This window comes from Saccostrea cucullata, unplaced genomic scaffold, assembly GCF_032062105.1.
Source record: "Saccostrea cucullata isolate Sc308-1 unplaced genomic scaffold, CSIRO_AGI_Scuc_v1 ctg143, whole genome shotgun sequence".
NCBI classification, from domain to species: Eukaryota; Metazoa; Mollusca; class Bivalvia; order Ostreida; family Ostreidae; genus Saccostrea; species Saccostrea cuccullata.
Window position 1 is genome coordinate 522,486 of NW_026937256.1, and position 20,159 is coordinate 542,644.

The 20,159-nt window shown below is 32.3% G+C and overlaps 1 protein-coding gene across 3 annotated transcripts in view; it reads left to right on the top strand.

Annotated features, from left to right (window-relative positions):
- The first annotated feature begins 5,304 nt into the window (after positions 1–5,304).
- Positions 5,305–20,159, top strand: part of LOC134247636 (myelin regulatory factor-like) — a 64,607-nt gene continuing 49,752 nt past the window's right edge. For all 3 annotated transcript variants that reach the window (XM_062729970.1, XM_062729972.1, XM_062729973.1), the window contains exons 1-2: positions 5,305–5,465; positions 18,456–18,522. In XM_062729970.1, coding sequence (XP_062585954.1) covers positions 5,423–5,465; positions 18,456–18,522 — 110 coding nt within the window. In that variant the 5' untranslated portion in view covers positions 5,305–5,422. The remainder of the gene's footprint in view (positions 5,466–18,455; positions 18,523–20,159) is intronic.

A 20,159-nucleotide genomic window follows, 5' to 3' on the forward strand; every position in this document is an offset into this window, starting at 1 on the left:
GGACTATCGAAATTGGCATGGGAGGCCTCGTGTAATTTAAATCTATGTCAACATTTTTAAAGTCTAAATCTACAATTTTATTTCACAATGAAATGGAAATATAAGGAATCACTGTCTAGTTAGTATAGTATGCCAGGAACATCAACAATAGTGGGAAACATGGGATAATTTATGCATAATGGGCTTCACCCCTTATGCAAATTAACGATAGTGGGAAACATGGGATAATTTATGCATAATGGGCTTCGCCCCTTATGCAAATTATCCCATGTTTCCCACTATTGTTGATGCCCTTGCATACTATACCAACTAGACAGTGATTCCTTAAAACAACAACTCATAGAAATGATAAATATACTTACCTTGTCATTAGTCATTTGAAAAATTATTTTGTTTAGAAACATTCTAATTGTACAAACAAGTACTCTAAAGGTGATACATGTATTAAAATGATGCGCAAGTTTCTGATTGACAGTATCTATGTGGTTTTTGGGGACCTCATCTTCCAACAATCTATTAGAATTCCCATGGGTACCAATTGCACCTCGTTATTAGCAGACATAATTTTGTATTCCTATGAAGCAGAATTTCTCCAAAATCTTATATGTGAAAAGAAGGAAACTCTTCCTGTGGCCTTCAACTGACATTTAGATATATTGATGACATATTGTTAATTAACAATGGTTATTTCCATTCTCATGTCAATAGGATACAGTATATCCCGACAAGCTTGAAAAAAAGGTACCACAGAGTATGACACATCTGTTTCATATTTAGATATTCTACTTGAGAAAGACATTAATGATAATCTAACAACCAAGCTTTTTGACAAAAGAGATGACTTTAAATCAACTTTTCAATTGTCAATTTCCCATGCTTATGATGCAATATACCTTCATCACCTGCTAATGGGGTTTTTATCTCGCAGTTGATTCAGTTCTATATATGAACAATTTTTAAAACGAGGTAAGTAAGTTATGGACAAACAAGTTGCTGAAACAAGAATATCACCAGTTTCGTTTAAAGTCATCATTACATTTATCATCCTACGTGTAATTGTTAGGTCATCATATACACACTGAATTGTCTATGGAGTTTTCCGTTATTTCCCGATCATGACAAAACTTCTGATGTTCTGGAGGTCCTTGTTTGCTTGCTCCTATTTTGTATCGTTTTATGGTCCGTTTTCATATTTAGATATTCTACTTGAGAAAGACATTAATGATAATCTAACAACCAAGCTTTTTGACAAAAGAGATGACTTTAAATCAACTTTGCAATTGTCAATTTCCCATGCTTATGATGCAATATACCTTCATCACCTGCTAATGGGGTTTTTATCTCGCAGTTGATTCAGTTCTACATATGAACAATTTTTAAAACGAGGTAAGTAAGTTATGGACAAACAAGTTGCTGAAACAAGAATAGGAGTTTAAAGTCATCATTACATTTATCATCCTACGTGTAATTGTTAGGTCATCATATACACACTGAATTGTCTATGGAGTTTTCCGTTATTTCCCGATCATGACAAGGAGCTTGTGACTTGTCGGCAGGGGATCCCACTTCTGATGTTCTGGAGGTCCTTGTTTGCTCTGCTCCTATTTTGTATCGTTTTATGGACTTTTTAACTTGAATACTGTCCGTTTTCTCCATATATTTCATATTTAATCTTTACATGCAAAATGGCAATTTTTAGAATAGAATGTTTTACATGTATATAAAACACGACAATTTTAATACATGATTGAATAATTCCTATCCCTCTGATAGGCTGAGACCTTTCAAATGTTCCGGCCCTTCTTTTAACTACATTCCCAGTGGAACCATCATTATATTAAAGTGATGTTAATAAATATATTGGTAGTTAAAAATGAATACTTAAAAGCAATCGTCTTGGGGCTTACAGGGACCTACCACGTTTCACAGAATACCTTCATTTTTATCATGAATTCCGTTGCAGATGATGCCAGACATTGGGCTAAATATCAAACGAAAGACCAGAACTCGGTCAGAATGTTTAAGTGTTTTAGAACGTTAATAAATAGCCGTGTCAAAAAATTAAGGTATTCAATGTATAACGAACAAATTTTAGCATTTTGAAGATAAATGTTCACACACACACACAAAAAACAAAAAACAAAAACGGAGACAGTACCGTGAGGATGAAAATAGATACCGAACGGTATTCAATAGGGTCTGTACCTAAAGTTATGAAAACAGATATTTATTTAAAGTTATAATACAGACCACTAACACTTCGTGAGAATATGTGGCAATAGATGAATCCACTGAAACAAGACAAAATGGAAACAGAGCAAACCCCTGAACCCTAAAAATATCAGAGACGGGATCAGATGCCATGAAGGAGTAAGCACCGCCAGTCAAATGGTGGTACCCGCATCGTGCTCTTGTCATAATCTGGTCAATGGACAAATCTGTTGACGACTCATTGTAAAATGTCAGTCAACGTTTGACTTAATGATAGATTGTATGTTGACAAGGTCGTTGTATTGACGAAAAAAATTGCGATATGTTGATATTAATCAAGACTGTTGATATCTTTGTTTTGTCAACTTGTTTGTCAATAGTTTGTTTCGTTTCAGAAATTGTTTTTACGTATACCATGCCTTTTAACTGTTTTGATAGTAGTAACCTTTTTGATTTTTGACTCAAATACGTTGTACCTCTATGCAGGTGCCTTCATCTGACCCTGAAAAGAAGCTTTTTGAAAAAGTATTGAGAACAGCAGCCTAACGTGCCGACAAGCAGATGAACAAAGGGGTAAGGTGCATGGGTACAATATGACATTCAATGTAGGTCTTAAAAGGAGGGGGTAACAATACGACTGAATATTGTGATATGCATATATATCATGATGATACACATGAAATGTATAATGATACATATTATGATATTTCAACTTCCGTTAATTTTTAGTTTTTCAAATTGATCTGGAATGGAATCAAGGAGACATCCTTTTAAAACCCTCTCAAAAAGAGTAGCACCACAATTAAACATAATACTACCCAAGCATCTTCAGACATAGTGGATTAATTAAATCGTGGTTCCCAGTTGTTCTGTCATGTTCTGAATTTTGAATTTACCGGGTATACTAAATTTTGTATTTTACTCCCACCCGGTAAATTCAAACTTTAGAACATGACAGTTGATAATGGATCAAAATTTTTCACTGAACATGGATACAAGAAACCACTTCCAAATTCTTCTAGTGAAGAAAATTGAGGCAAAATCACAGTTGAAAACTTGTATAGGCCCTTAAAAAAACTAGAGGTACTGTGAGCAATGAGGTCACTAAATGATACCCCCCCCCGCCTCCCATATGGTTATAATGGCAAAGTCCATGTTTTGCTGTGTCCGGGAAACCCAAAATATGTGTCGGATCAAAAAGTAAAATGGGAGGTGCACAATGGCAATATGTAACAAAGATTCTGTGAAAGTTTCATTAAATTTCACCTAGAGGTATAAGAGGAGTTGCGGATAAGAGATGGGTACCCCAAAGCGTAACAGACAGACAGACGGACGGACATACCGATTACAGTACACCCTCCGACTTTTCAAGCGGGGTATAAAAAAACGTTCGTATTCAAAGTTGTTTCTTGCATTTTTATGTGAATCGAAATGATTTGAATAAAACTTAGTGTACAGTTCGATTGATTTAATTATTTAATTGATTTTAACGATTGGGGGAGTTGGGGTGTTGTGTTCATTTCTTATCCGCAACTCCTTTTTGAAATTTGAAAACAATATTACTTCTCTATTTTAACAGTTTAGCAAAACATGGACTTTGTCATCAGTTATAATCATATCGCTCATTGCTCACAATCTGTTTTTAACCTTGATAAAGCTCTGAACATCCAGACGTTACAGGCTGCAATAGCAGCACCAGGTTGCCTTTCCTTGTTGTTTTAATGGTTAAATAGATAAAGAAAAATATTTTGGACACTGTGAGGGGGTACTTGTCATAATTTGTGCAATAAAGGCCCAAAACATGAATTTTGAATTGAATTTTTTTCTTTCTCCACTAGATTATCTTAAAGCATTGTATGAGTGTCTTGTTGAAAGACGGACTGTAAGGTAATGGATGAGTGTAGTTCTAAGAGAGAGAGAGAGAGAGAGAGAGAGAGAGAGAGAGAGAGAGAGAGAGAGAGAGAGAGAGAGAGAGAGAGAGAATATTTAATGAAATGTTGCCTATAACCATGCCATAAGATATGAATAAAAAATGGCTCGCATCTAGAGATTATAGTTAGACCATAGAACCTTGAAGATGGATGTCCCACTCACCCACCCCTTTTTCATAAAAATCTCTCAAAAATATATTCCCTGTCGATCACATCCATGTGTAATTGTAGCAAATAGTTTTAAAAGTACTCTTTTTTTATTTTTAGAAATTATAAAAAATATACAATGATCAGTCTCTAGACGTGATAAAAGTATACAATCTGCGCCCATTGAACTACGGATGTAGTGGCTGATGGAAAAATCTCATATTTTTGTGAAATGCTACGGTCTTACATTATTTTACTATCGTATTTTTCCCTTTTAAAGATCCCCCCAACACCAACACCACCAATACCTTTTTTTAATGCTGTAAGGTCGAACACTGGCAAGTTCCAGGATTTGGACGCCAGATAATGAATAAATTATTGGTGGGGGGAGGAGGAGGGTGCTCGTCAGATATATTTTGGGAAGCCCCCTCCCTCTCTCGCTTTGGTCATTTAAGGAGTTTTTAATTAATTTTTTTTGGTAGTGTTGTCTGTGCGTGTGCTTTTTGTTTTTGTTTTTTGAATGTGTGTGTGTGCTTGCAAGCCCCCCCCCCCCACACTTTGAAACCAGGCATGCTTTGCGATGCCAAAGCCTGCACTGTATTCGAACTGATAATTTTTAGCCGACAAACTCTATTAAGATTAACTATATAACTATACATAGCTAAAATGTCCATAAATTGAATTATAATCTTTCTTAATCGACTTTGAAATAATATTCTGTCATGCGTTGGTACCAAAATTCAGTTGCCCCCTCCCCCTTCCTCATTCAAGTCGTCCTCTAAAAGTTACGTTCTGTCATTCTACTTAAACAGTTAAATGTCCAAAGCCGAAAGATCTATAACTCAACCAACATTTTTCCCACACCATATGGCATACACGTACATATATAACAATATGCAGCAGACTTCACAATCTAAGAAGACTTCTCAAGTTTTCAAAAGAGTGAATCGTTCGTCTCACAATCAAAGGGGCACAACTCCCGCCAAAAATCTTATATTGAACTGTCATGTGCTCCTACGTCACGAGGCCAAAGGGCAGAGTGTAATGTGTACACCGAAGAAAAAAGATCGTCAATATACACATGGATTTGTAAATACACAAAAGTTGAGATATTTTCTGATTCCGGTGAACTAATGGAAGTCCTAACGGACGACCAGGCTATGCGAGACGCCATAGGTAAGTGGGATGTCGTCCACAGAAAAAAACGTTAGAAACTTCGCTAAAGTATCACTAGGTTTCCGGTACAAAAAGAGAGTTTAAGTTGACGAAGACGTTTTCATTCGGTGAAAAAAGTGTCAGAGTTTGGTTGTTTACACTTGACGATGTATTGAAATGAGTGATTTTTATAAGGTTTACTATTCAGTTGATTGTGTTTTTGTTGTTAGTATAAATGTAATGTCTTGGAGGTGCCATAGTGTTACTTTTTGCAGTCAATAACGGATTCTGTTTGTCAAGCTCAGTCAGTGTTGAGTCTGTGAAATGGGGTCAGTGGGTATTCACCGGCCCACAGGTCGCTACTATTGGTTCCTCAAGTTTTCCTCATCACCCAAGGACCTTAGAATTTCTGCTCTTTGAAGAAAAGTTTACTAAAAGAATATTTGACAAACAAAAGGACACAAAGTGAAAGAGAAGACTTAATTAACAAAGCCCATCTCGGCAGAAATTCTGGCATCATAAATGTGCATGAGGTGAACACACGTACTAAACAATGCAATTATAGTTTTATAACTTGGTCAATATATGTACAAACTATACATGTTATCTTCAGGTCAAAGATAAATTAATGTGTCCCAAAACAAAGACCCCAAATATTGATGCTGCAAGTCATATGCAAAAAATGCTACACACAAAAAGAGATACTTATTAAAATTTCTGAAATTCTTGTTTGAATAATAAGAGATTATTTTTTGAAAATCAAGAGATTTACAAGTTATTATTCAAATCTACTGGTGGGAAAAATTGAATATTGAAAACAATAATTTATATTCACACTTATAAATGTATCTCAATTTTTTGGAACCAATTATTTTGATTTGTCATAAAATAATATGAGTGTAAATATTACCAACATAGAACAATAGAATTTATTAGTAGTACAATTATTTCAGGATATATTCCCATTATTTTCTTTGAATAAATAGAGTTTGTACTTTACACTTTTTGAGGGTTTATAAAATTTTGTGTACATGGCACACACAAGTGTGCTACTATTTGTTCTTGGTGTCCCTATTGATTTAAAAATCTCAGTGGCTATCAATATAGTGAATTATTGACTAGTAACCTGTTAATTGTGATAGTGGTACTTGTATTATTGCTTCTGTCTAAATTTGCCTCAAAGAGTCTGAGAGATAAAAATTTAATGCCAGGTACGGCTGGCACACCTTATAATTATCTGAAGCCTATTTCAGTTTCTATCAAATGTTTTGGCTATGAATCACGATCAATTATTTTCCAGTAAATCAAAAAAGATTTCAGACCTAATTGTGCTTCATATTTTTCCCCAGTTTTCTTTTTTTAGAAAACACATTAAAAGTATACGACCCACAGGCATAAACATTTTGTTTCTCTTGTTAAAATCCATAGTGGCAACAAAAACTTCCAAGTGTGAAAACATTGAAAATTTGTGTATAGGATCTCTCGACTCTGTCAAAATCAGATCATAGAATTAAATTCCAAAAACAGGATAAAATCGGATAAATTAATGTAAGTTTAAATAATATATATCTAACGTTTTAAAAGTCAAAATAAGAAAATATTTTGATATGGGAACGGCTGGTTAAGTGTGAGCATGGCATCCCATAGAACAGAATAGAATACAATAGAATTACTAAATTCGTGCCTAATGGAAAAATACTGTATGTGTACATAATTTGGCATGTTTAAAATTTAGTGCAATCAATCCATATGGAGTTGGCATAATCATGAATTTAAGTGCTACTCATGTCTGTGGTGATACTGTATTTATGAATTATTTCTCAGTGGTATTCTTGAATTAGTGCATCATTGTCCCCACAAAGCTGCTAAAATACGAATCCTGCTTATTTAAGTACAGATACAGTGCTAGTTACACCTTTGTCCTATGACTAGGTACAGACAATACACAGGGCCATCTTTAAAGCGTGTTCGTTTACCCTCTCCAAAATTAGGGTAGTTGAAAATTTCACAAACTTTTTGATGACTTTATGAGAAAATCCTGTGGAAAAGGATTTTTAAAAAATATTGTTTCTTGCAGGTCCATAAAAAGTTTTGAGTTGAGTCATTTTTAAGTCAGTTGGTCGGAAGAGGGCAAAAAAACAATTTTTTAAAGATGGCCAATGTAGGAAGAATCTTGGTGTCTTTAGTGGTATTTTGGTGATAAAGATTCCATAGCTTAACAACAGATGTGCTTGAAACAATGAAATGTTACAGTAACATTACCTCCCCCCCCCAACACCACCAATAGTACCATACCAATGATTTTCAAAGGACAACTATGATAATGAACTCAGTTTTCTGTTTGGATTACATTGTACAATTTTATTTGTGACAGTGTAAGGTTAATTTTCTTGTCTATATCTCCCTCTTATATCTGTAGCATGATATCAAAATTTCAGAACTTTCTCAGAACCTTAGCTTTGTTTTCATGCTAGTACTTCAAACTAGGTTATGTTGTGTAGCAGTTGATTTTTTAGTCTCTGCATGCACTGTAACACTTAACTTCTCAGTTTTTTGGAAAGCGGTCTTTCTGTAGTGAGAACTCGTTCCGTCCTTCGGATGTGACTCAGAAATGCTTCCTCTTCAGAACATATGTGTGTTTTAATTTTTGTAAGTTTTTTTGATGTCATTGGTTGAGGTTCTCAAAGAAAGGGGGAAATATGCTCATGATATATTCCATTACACTCAGGGCTGAACAGATAATAGTAAATACAAAGTCAAGAATGCCATGATAAAAAAAAATTCACTCATCAATGTCCAGAATGCAGTATGCTTAATATGTAGAATAAAGTTCGCAATATAACAAACCCTTTTAATTTTACATAATCGTAAGTATAAAATGCATTTGACATGACTAATTTTGAAGTCTGAATGTTAGGTATTAAAATGTTTAAAGATCAAATAAATAATACCAATAAGATGAACAAACAATTTACAAATAGAAAACAAAAAATGAAGTAGATACTAGCCCCCCCCCCCCCCCAAAAAAAATTCCCACATCATAAGAGCACAGTGCTGAATGGCTCAGGCCAAATAAAGGTATATATTTGTTGTCTGTTTTATTCTTGAAAAAAGTTTGATGTTGTCCTGTATTTTTTTAAAGTGTACTTTCAAGACATTTTCGTTGTCAAGTCTGATTATAGTTATCTGAAGAAATAACAGTACAGTAAGCTAGTTCGTCTTCTGTCACTGCGTACCATTTAACATACAGCAACAATTCTTTAGCTTGCATCACTGTTCACAATAAATAATATTTAATATGATCAAAGGACTGCAACAAGTTTCATCAAACTTTATCCAAATGTATTTGAAAAAAGGCAAGAATAAAATATCAATTAATTCCAATATTCATTAATTTTTTGTTTTGAAAATAAATTAGTTAAGAGTCCAGGACCTTATTTAGTATTAAAATCAGTTTGTTAATTAAATATCAGTTAGTGATTTGGTATCAGGAAATGCATTTAATTTTGATCTCTGCCTTAAGAATTTAAATTATAAAATTATAAAAAGTGCTCAAGGTTTTAAAGAAATTTAAAATAATTTTTATGAATATAAATAGTATAAATTTTCTTTTGATTTTGAAAAGTTTGATTTTAAATTTATAATCATGTTATATTTAGTGTGAAGCATACTAGCAATGTGATCTGAATATGAAAATTCACTTTGATGATAAAAATACGATAATTTATTTAAACAAGTAAAAAAAAAAATACCAGAGAGACAAAAGCAAGGTAACCACAGTATATTGAGTGAGATTGTTACAGACTGTTGTATGTCTATCGAACCTATCAAACTTGGAATAATTCATCTTTTTTACCTGTAATTTTCAGAAAATAGTGTTTAATAATGATGTTAATTAAATCAGTTTATTTTCCAAACGCCATAAATCAGTGAGTGTTTTAAAGTGAGAATCTGTGCGAGGTATATTAAGGTCAACATTAACTATAAAGACATTTCTATCAAATTCTCAACTATTGATTTGATTAGTTTAAAATTTTGTAGGCTGATAGTCTCTGTTACTAATGATCTGAATTAAATTTTTGGTGTCATAATTTGAATCCTATGTTTGATATTTTGAAGAACTGAATAGATGTTCATCTTAAAATGGTCTCAATATGACTCTATGTCTTTAATTGGTTTTCAAGATCAAATTGATAATTTTTTCCTGTACAACAAAATCATATTAATACATAGTTATTGTGTTCAAGATGGATCGATCAGCTTAATGGTTGAATAATCAAGTTTTTTGAAAAGTAGTTTGCATTGATATGAGTGTTTACTTACATACATGTATGACTCAAATTATTTCAAGATCATTTATACTAGTATAAATAGTTCTAAAACTCTTAATAAAAGGAATATGCTATCTGCATGCTTGTATCTTGATGTCATTATATCAGCCGACAAAGAAATCAGCCAATAAAAATCTGCCTGTGAATTGTTATAATTTGCGGGATTTTCCAGTATATTATATTACAATGTTATAAGGAGCAGTGTCTAACTTTTTTGCCATAGTGTCCTTTCAATGTATAATCAAGCCTATAAGAAACTGTTCTAATTTAGGATATTTTATTTTTGGAAGCTTAAGGCTTCATCTCTGTCATTTGTGTTCTGTGTGGGAGGGGGATCCCCATCTCATAAATGTTATTTGCTCTTTCTGCGATTTTTTCCCATGCACACTTTCTGAATGTTAAATTCAGTAGAAACTCACAATCACTGTAAGAAAGATTATCCTGAGATGAATTAAAAAGAAATTTTCCCTTCCTACACTACCGGTACTTACTAGGAAGATGATGGATCATAAAAGAAAATTTTCTTGGTTTAAAATTGTAGCAACCATTTAAGATGTTAAGACTGCAGCTGCATACAGCTCCAGAAGCTTGTGAAGCAACTTCTCTGTGCATTGGGACTGTTCCTTATGGGGACATAACTCTGTAAAACAGAGAGAAAGAGAACTAGAAAATTAATGGAAATTTTTTTGGGAAAAAAACGTGACTGTTTTGACAGATAATGAATGCTAAACTGTTAATTGATCTGCAATTAATATTTTACTGATAAATTATGCTAGATTTCAAATTGGCATTGAATCTCAGAATAACGAAATTATTTACGTATTTTGTTATTGCGTATTGCACTGATGATGTTGTTATTTTGGTTATAAACTTTGTTTTTATTTACATATAAATTAATGTTTCCATTTATCAAAAAGTCATGATGGACATTTGTGATTATTAAGCCTATTTGTAATTAGAAAAGAAAGAAATCAACAATTTATTTATGATACAAAATTTAATAAAAATTATAGAAATCCCTTCAAGAAGAAAGGCTTTGTACACACCAAAATAGGCTAGTCTAGGGGGTGGAAATCTTATTTCTTTTTCGTCTTATTAAGGTCAACATCCATCACAGAGGAATAGAATGAGAAAGTCTTGTCACACTAACATAGACTTCATACAAACAGGTTAAAAACAGGCAAAAAGCCTGATGTCTGTGCACTTTTAAAATATGTCACCTTTAAAAGAAATTGTGCATTTCATATTACTTGAAAGCTCTACAGGAAATCTTATTCTTAAAAATTCAGACATACTGATGCAGAACTCTTTTTAAATTTTGATATTTTAAAATGTATCTTTATTTATTTAAAGAATTTTGAATTGATGAAAGCCAAAAATAACAAATTCAACCCAATATGGGTTAAATTTTGAAGGGGATACAATTATTTGATGGAAAGGACTGTTTGTCTTTCTTTTCAGTTTTGGGGGTACTGTATTGGTTTAGACAGACAAGTGCCCTACCCTTACATGTTTATTGAACTGCAAAAGAATTAGTCAGAGGAATGCTAATATTTTGTTAACTTGCCATTATGGGCCTTCTGGGTAGATCAAGGTATTTTGTGACTGGTTGGGTGTTTGCTGGGTTTTAATTGAAAGCATCTGATAGAAAGATTTTAAATTAAGATTTGTTCACCTTGTGTTTATTTTTGCCACCTTGTGGACAAGATACTAAATGTAATTTTTGTTGTAAATGGTGAAAATATTTGAACGTGTACCAGTATAAAGTCAGTAAAGGAAAAATATTGATTCAATTGCCTAAAAACCTTAATTACACAAAATTTTATGAAAGATTTCATTGTAGATCATTATAAACGAAGGTTTTTTGATTGATTTCAAAATTGAATTGAGATATATTTTGGTTCAAAGAGCATAAAGATTTTTGCTAAAAATCTTACAAAATAAATATAACAATCTTCTTGCACTATAAAATGTTAAAATGAACAAGAACGTCATTGACTTTTGATATAACTCAGGTACAGTTAGACCCTGAAGCAGTGTTTGTTAGAGACAGTATAATATTAAAATCGAGAGAACAATTTATTTTTGTCTATCTCTGATGATGTTAATCAGAAAGGCTTCAAAGCAATTAACGAGGAGAGGGAATATGTACTCTGTGCTGAAATATTGATGATTGTACACAAGGCAGATTATGTCCCTGGAACATTTGTTGTCATTAGGAATCTCAGATTTTCATGAAACAGAGATAATCATAATGGTTTACATTAAGTCATTACAAAACTAATTAACAATTAGTATTATTGTACAGGGTAGAGATAGAGTTCATCTCAGACTTCTAAAATCTCTGCTAAAATTGTTACGACATTAAGGGATTTAGATATTAATGATTAAACTTTATTCCAAATCTACATAAGTTTAAGAATCATATATTAGAGTATGGTGTTAAAACTTAAGCATTGTGCAAATGACTATCTTAAATAGGAATTTATTGTAATGCTGAAATGTCACAAGTATGAAAAAATGCTAACTATTTTTAGTACAAGTATATAAGAGTTAGTCTGTTAATGGTTTTGTTGTCCAAGGATTTGTCCATATATAAGTTGAATAATAAATCTAAGGTACTTCAGAGTATGAAGTGCACAAACTGGTATAGTCATAAAGACTTTGAACTGGTAGACTTACTGTATAGACATGCGACACCTAGATTAATATTAAGAGATGTACGGATTAACTGGTCGGACTACAGTGGACAATATGTTGTCAGTTACTTTGTAATAACAACAGATTTATTCCATGAACCAATAAATGACATCCCCTACGCTTACTTGTGACCTTCGACATGTCATATAGGAAACATTGATATTTTGAGTGATTCTCATTATTCTTAATTTCTTTTTTTTTTTTTTTTATAAAACACGTAATACAATGTGATTTGATTAAGTAAATTTAATTATGTGCATGCATTAATTAGCATAAGTTTCCAAGGCTAATTTTTTTTTCATTGAAAGGCAGAGGTATACTTAGCTCAATCACAAAGTTTATTTCTTTTTTTGGATTTATGTAATTAAATTTTAGAATGGGATATCAGATAAGGATGATTAAGAGATAAATTGGTAGATGATACCACTTACTACAGTCTCACCTAATCATGACATTTATTGATGACTATGATAGTGTTGAAATCAAGACTATAAGTATTATGAGGCCAAGTTAGTATTAGCAATATACAGAGGCATTCTCTGGTCAGAGTACCTCAGTATGGTCATAACACTCAGAATGTAAGTGTTTACCTGCCCCCTGTGTAAGGACTAGAATGGCCCGTAAACGGAGAGTTATTTATGGACACACTATAGTACTGTACTTATTTATAGACGAACAGAGGCAATAAAGGCATTCAAGGACCAGTATATGACCATCAATATTATAAGACTTTGTATAAGTTATAGAAATGATGTACAGATTATTAACGCATAGTGCGCAGAAGTCAAGACAATGAATTTATTAGTATTGTGACCATTGAAATAATGGGAAATTAAAACACTTAATTTGAAATTGTTGTGCAAGCTCAGAAATACATAAAAGGTACATTTTTGTAAAAGTATGCCATTATATGGTCTTCTTTGAGGAAGAAAGGGATGAAAACTGTGATGATTATGCAGTTTGCTACCATTAATATTCATCTTGTCTTCTAAATACCATGTTTAACCTAATAATTGTTGTTTTGTGTGTTTTATCTTTTCTGAAGACTGAAATACTAACAGGCTGAAGCACTAGTATACTCTTTGTATGCTGTTGTAAGCATTATGTTTAGGACATGACTAAGAATACATCATATGGAATATCTAAAGGGAACATGCTTTTTATGAACACAGCTGGAGGTACTAAAATATATTCCACCAACTGCAATATTTATGACCTACTTTTTGATTGGGCATTCAGTCATACATGCATGTACATGTAATAGCTAATTGTTGTGAGATTTTCATTTTGTCTTTATTTGGAATAGAATATCAAAATTTATCTTGAATGCTCTAAACATGGTGCATGAGGACTTTGCAGGAGGATTCAAACAAAGCTCTAAGTTATTCCTGAACCAGATCCCCACCCCCATCCCACCCCACCTCACCCCACCTTGGTTTACATCTGGGCTTTCTTTACAATAGTCCTAATGTAGCACATTTTACATTCTTCAATTTATACAGGAATACACATTCAGGAAGTCCAAAACAAAAGCAGAATTTTATGAAATTGCATGATGTGAGTAACAGTCAATTATTAAATGGTGTTCTGGATCATTAATACCTGTTTCACTTAATCAGTTAATGTTTGTTAATAATTACATATCTAAGTAATATGTTCTTATCATCAGAGCATACAAACAAATATGCGACACCGACTCGGGGTCATTAATATTATTTACCTAGATGATCGTGCATCGCTCCAGATAATATTCCATCTTATCTAATGTTTTTGTTTACCACTCCAATTAATTTCAATTTGATGTGTTCATACAGATATTTTTTTAACTCAAGGTTCATACCCTTTGAGGTTAATTTTATGTCAATAATGATGTTTCTGGTAATAATTTTTATGTCGTCTGCAGAGCAGGGTGGCTGTCCGTCCATCTGTTACAACTTACATCTTAAGAACTGTAAGCGATATGGTTTAGATATTTTGCATATACAGTATATAGCTTGGCACTATAGCTTATGTATTTGACCTTGTTTCCGACCTAGGTTTCCTTGAACATGAGCTTTGACCTACTTTTTGAAATAGTTGACAGTGTTGATATACAACTTTTTTGATATTTCATAATGTGCACTGTTTTTCATATAAGATTTTGACAAATACCAGTGTTATAGTCAACTTGACCTTGACCTTTGACACACTTTGCAAAAATCCCACATCAACCTATCTTCAGTTACTGTTTCTTTTGTATAGACTATTCATGTAGTATTAAAAATGAGAAGAGGTCTCAGTACATGGACTTTTTTTGGTTTGAATTTTTAAAGAATAAAATTGACACAAGTAATAGTTATATCCTTGAAATTTTTGTTCAATTTAGAATATGATTTTAAACCTTAATTATTCAAATTTTAAATTTTGTTAAAATTCACCTGCCCTATGTATTAAGTTTTTGTAGTGCTTTTAAAACTTCACTAGGGCTGTGCAATAATATTGATATTCCAGTATACAAAATTGCATTTTTTTAATGTTAATGGAATAAAAAATTATTTGTATTATTTTCAACAACAAAAAGAATATTTTCATTTAATCTTCGAAATAGCAACATTTTAACTAGTTTAAAAGCTTCCATAGACAACAATTGTACCATATTATTTAAATCACCTTATAATTGCAATGTATTATACCTACACTAATCTTTTTGAACCGTACCCGAACTGAAAACTGATCATGACAGCCCTATTCCAGTACATTGCATTCTAATGTTTACAAAAAATATTGTATTGCGATAAATTCCATCATGTCATCTAGCATAATCTTTTTGAATTGAAACTGATCATGCTCAACTGTCTGTCTTCAACTTGTGTTTACAAGCAGTACATAAGATTAAGTCTTTTTAATTTCAGTTAATTTTGACTTCTATATACTTTAGCTTTACTGAGTTTTACATCACGAGTAGGTTTCTCCAAAATCTCTCTATTAAAACAGACCATCTTAAGAGACTTTATCCTATATTTTAAGTGCCCTCTTCCCTTTCAAGCAATGTCTTCATTGTATTCAATTGTCGTACATGTTAATGTACTTGTGTATCTTAATGTAAAGTGTTTTGTTCTTTGTATGACATGTCTACACACAAATTTAAGAAATTATATCTTATGCCTGTGTATTATGTGATGCTCTTACCAGTTTTTCTGTCTATAATGTTTTATATTTAGATTTTTGTGTATAGTATGAAACATACAAAAAGAAAAGGTGATAATATTGCTACTGTCAGTACTGATATTATTTTAGAACTTCAATGTTTAAAAGTTTGATGGCAGAGAAAGCATACTAGTATATATTCCCAAACACTAGATGGAGAGGATTGATTTGGATTTGAATTCATCTCTTGATTCTCTTCATAGGCTTAGTTAATGTACAGTCAAACCTCTTTTTCATGAACTTGATGGGACTGAGAAAAAAAAGAATTATCTGAGAGTTCTGATGGTAAAAAAAAAATGAAGAAGTGGTTATGACATCCAGCTCACTTTGACAAATCTCTGGTATTCAGAATATCACAGTTTGAGAATCCAAAGTTTGACTGTTAGTCTCATTCTTCAAAATCCTAGTTTCTCAGAAGTATTTGAATATGTCTTTAGGAAATTGTTTGAATACATGGTTACATTAAAAAATGTTGAAGGGTGATATTTACTGTCATGGAAGCAGCTGTACCTATTTTTTTGTGCTCAACTTTTTTCTGAAAGTGAGGGATATTAATTTGGATCTGTCTTTCTGTTGTACCATTTGTCAGTCAGTCTAAATTTCAAGAAGTCTTTGAGTTTTGCAGTGAAACTTAATACCACAACTCCTTATAACCTAAAAAGACCCTATTGATTTTGAGGTCAAAAGGTCAAGATAATGATTTCATACATTCTGTGTGTGTGGAACAGTTTCATTCAGACAGAATCTCAAGAAGTCTTTTAGTTTTTTTTCTATGAAATTTTACATCACAACTCTTTATGGCCTAAAAATGACCCCTATTATTTTTAGGTCAAATATCAGTTGGTAAAAAAAATTATATACATTTTCAGATAATACATTATAAAGTTTCTTTGAGCTTTCTTAAACAAATATTAATAACACAACACACTATGATGTAAAAAAAAAAAAAGGACAATTATTGATTTTAAAAGTCAAAAGATCAGAGGTCAAGGTCATAAATTCATACATTCTGTTTGTGTGATACACTTTAGTTTATGGAACGATATCTAAAAAACTTTTGAGTTTTTGCAATGAAACTTTTTTATCACTCCTAAAGCATATTGGCTATAAGCATGTTTTATTGTGTATGTATTTATATATGATTTCTAAATGATAATAAATCTCTTTGGTGCATAAGAGTTTATCTATCAGTGCATGGTATCAGATTATTTACATATGATATATGAATTATTTATCTTCTTGGCATAGTTTGAATATGAGTACATGTATTTATCATTGTAAATATGTTCTTACAAATGTACCAGTGTACTTGTTTACCTTTCATAATAGCCCTTTTGGTGCCCCTGTGTTATTACATATAAAATACATGATCATAACGTAATCTTGAAATACCTGTAATATCTGGTTGAGGGTAAGAAATGAAGATAGAGGAGTCAAGGCTTGCCCAGCCCTCTATCACGTTTTCGGCCCAGGCCCAATTGTTTGCATTTCAAGACAGTTAATAATTGTCATGTATTTTGTTTATCCTGCATCAATTAATTTTAAAACAAAAATTGTTTTATGATTTCATTTCAAAATAGTAAAATTCAAAATCAGACACAGAGACATCTGACATTTTGGTCAGGTGTATAAAACAAGGAATGGTACATGAGGCAACACACTAAATCAGTCAGGTCCATCCAACAGTCTGTCAGCTTTTGCAGTTTTGGAATGACTTTCTTTTGTGCTTTCAATGAGTGAATTAAAATGACTTTGTAAAGAGATGTCTTCAATAATGTTGAAAATGAAATATATTGTTATAATTTAATTCAAAGACTACAGACTATCATCTGACAATTTTCCTAACATTTTATTGCCTGTGTTCTCGACAGTGGTTCTCTGTTACAACCAGTGTGTTTGACCATGCAGTGCTTTGTATCCTCTGCAAGTAATGCACATACCTGACATTGCCTCTCTACTTGTGCCATTTCATAATAGTAATTAATAAAAAAGTTAATTTCACACATATTCAGGTATTCTGACCTCAATACGTGTCAAACACAACAGTGCTGAATCATGTTTTGTACGAAGCATGCCAAGACCTAAGTAGTACTTGCATTAATTAAGAAAAAGAATATTTTTGTATAATGTCTGTACACTTTTTCCCTTATACTTTGATTTGATCTAAGTACATGTACAATGATGCACTCTGATGTATAACACCTTAATCGTTGTTAGTCTCCTACCATGTCATTTGAATTTATATATGAAAGTTTTCCTTTTGTTTTTTCGACTTTCATTTTGGTTTTAATGGGTTCATTGTATAAAAAGGCATCTAATTTGAAGAAGCCTGCATGTTAATTCCAATTGTAGGCATAATATAATTTCTGTTAGTAAGGAATTAATATATACAGGTGACAATTACAGAGATGTTATGAGCCTCATTATTATAATATCTCCAGTGAACATCACTTATTGATGTCATACAATTTACATATCTGTTTTGGAATTGAATACATGGAATCTAAGATCTGTCTTTGTGTCGTTCTGGTTGGACTAGACCACAGAAGCAGCCATCTCTTACAACTGACCTTGACCTCTTAACGATTGTAACAATTAAATGAACTGCATAATCATCAGACAGTTTTGATAATATTTTGATTCCAAAAATGGTTGTCAATTTTCCATCTGGTCCATTAAGTGATTATTGTGGTAAATTTCATGACTTTGATATTTGGACTGAGGATTTAATTTTGAAGATGGATTTTAATGGTGTGAAGTATGAATGAATGGATTTCTTTTTTTGTTTTTGTAGTCCAGGACTTTGTGATAGATGAAGCCTTGGACATGGACCTGGAACGCTACCTCGGGAATGGTAAAATGTGAGTACAATTCACGTGACGGAAATGTCAATAAAACATTACAAAGTGACATTGGTATTATGAATTGTTTTATTTCAGTGTAATATGAGAGATGGTGATTTACAAATCGTAACTGCTTGCAGAGAAAATTACTCTAAAATTGGTAAAATAATAATAATACTCAAAAGGTATTTTGTACTAAAAGTCATATGATTTGGCTTGATTTATTATTATATTTTAGAAAACGTTACCTAAAAAGGGCAAAATCATTCCATTCATAAATTCCAATTATATTTAACTTTATTTGAAGCACATAAAACAATGTGACACCTTCAAAGATTTATCCTAAATTAAACACCTGGATTAATAAGTAGAAGCAAAATAAATATATAAAATTTGGAACATTGGAAACAAAATTATGAAATTGTGTCAAATTTTTTCCCAAACTAAACAGCTTAAAAATTCTTCAGTCCTTCATATAAACATAAAATAACAACAAATGTACAACAGAGAAAAATATTGGTCAGGCTGTCACTTGAGTTTCAGACCTCCTACTCACCATCCACTACTCATGTACCTGATTGCCTGTACAAACTCTACCTCTTTATTTTTTTTTCTAAGAAAAACATCACTGATACTCTTGTAAAACTACCCACAGGTTTTTTGTTGAACATGAAATAAAAACAGAAAAAAGTTTTGGCCAAAGAGGGCCTTGAACCCATGTGGTTTCTCTACCACCATTTAGCTACCCGGCCAATTTACCAATCCCCATTCCAATCAGCATGAATCATTCATGTGATTCAAATTTTTTAAGCTAAAAACTAAACAACTATTTTTTACTAGTATACATATTTTTCTCTTGACTCCTTTGATCAAGATTAACAGGAATTAATACACTTTATCAGATTTCAAGCATATGCTCAGCAACCTTCTCAGAACGGACTATCTTACAAAAAATTTTAAAATAATTACTATATGTATAAAAATGGAAATATACTAATTGTGAAAGGTGCAGTGTATGTAAATTCCAGATAAAGATTTTAATTGAAGAGACTTAAGGAAACACTATTGTAGGAAATAAAGAGAAATTTCAACTCCTTGGATATTGTGACCCACCTAAGCAGAATTATTTGTAATGGCTTTATATCTACGTTTCATTTTTCAAAGAGAGGATATTTGTAAGAATTTGTTATAACCTATCCATGCATGTGTCAACCAACAAAATGAGACACCATCTTAATATCTTAACATGTAGTTGTAAGACTCCTTGTCTGCGTTAAGTGAAGGTTTTGGAGTGTAGGTATATTGTAGAACTGTGAGGTGATGTTGCCCTAGGGCCAGGTTGGAGATTAAAATGCTTCAGTCCAGACACAGCTTTACAGAGTATGTCTCCACTGCAGGCCTGCATAAAATGTTCTTAAAACCTCTAACCAGCTTACCAAATGTTTAAAAGGCAGCTAATCAGAAAACATAACAAAGGATTCTCTGTAGAAGTAGTGACAATTACATAAACCCGAACACCAAAAGCACACAACTCGCTCCTCCGCGCTCAATAGAAAATTTGTTTAATGGATTTCATGTTCTGCAATTGTCAACACAAGTTTGTTTGACTTTTGAAATCAGGTTATAAAGAATTAAGTACTTCAAAAAACCAGACA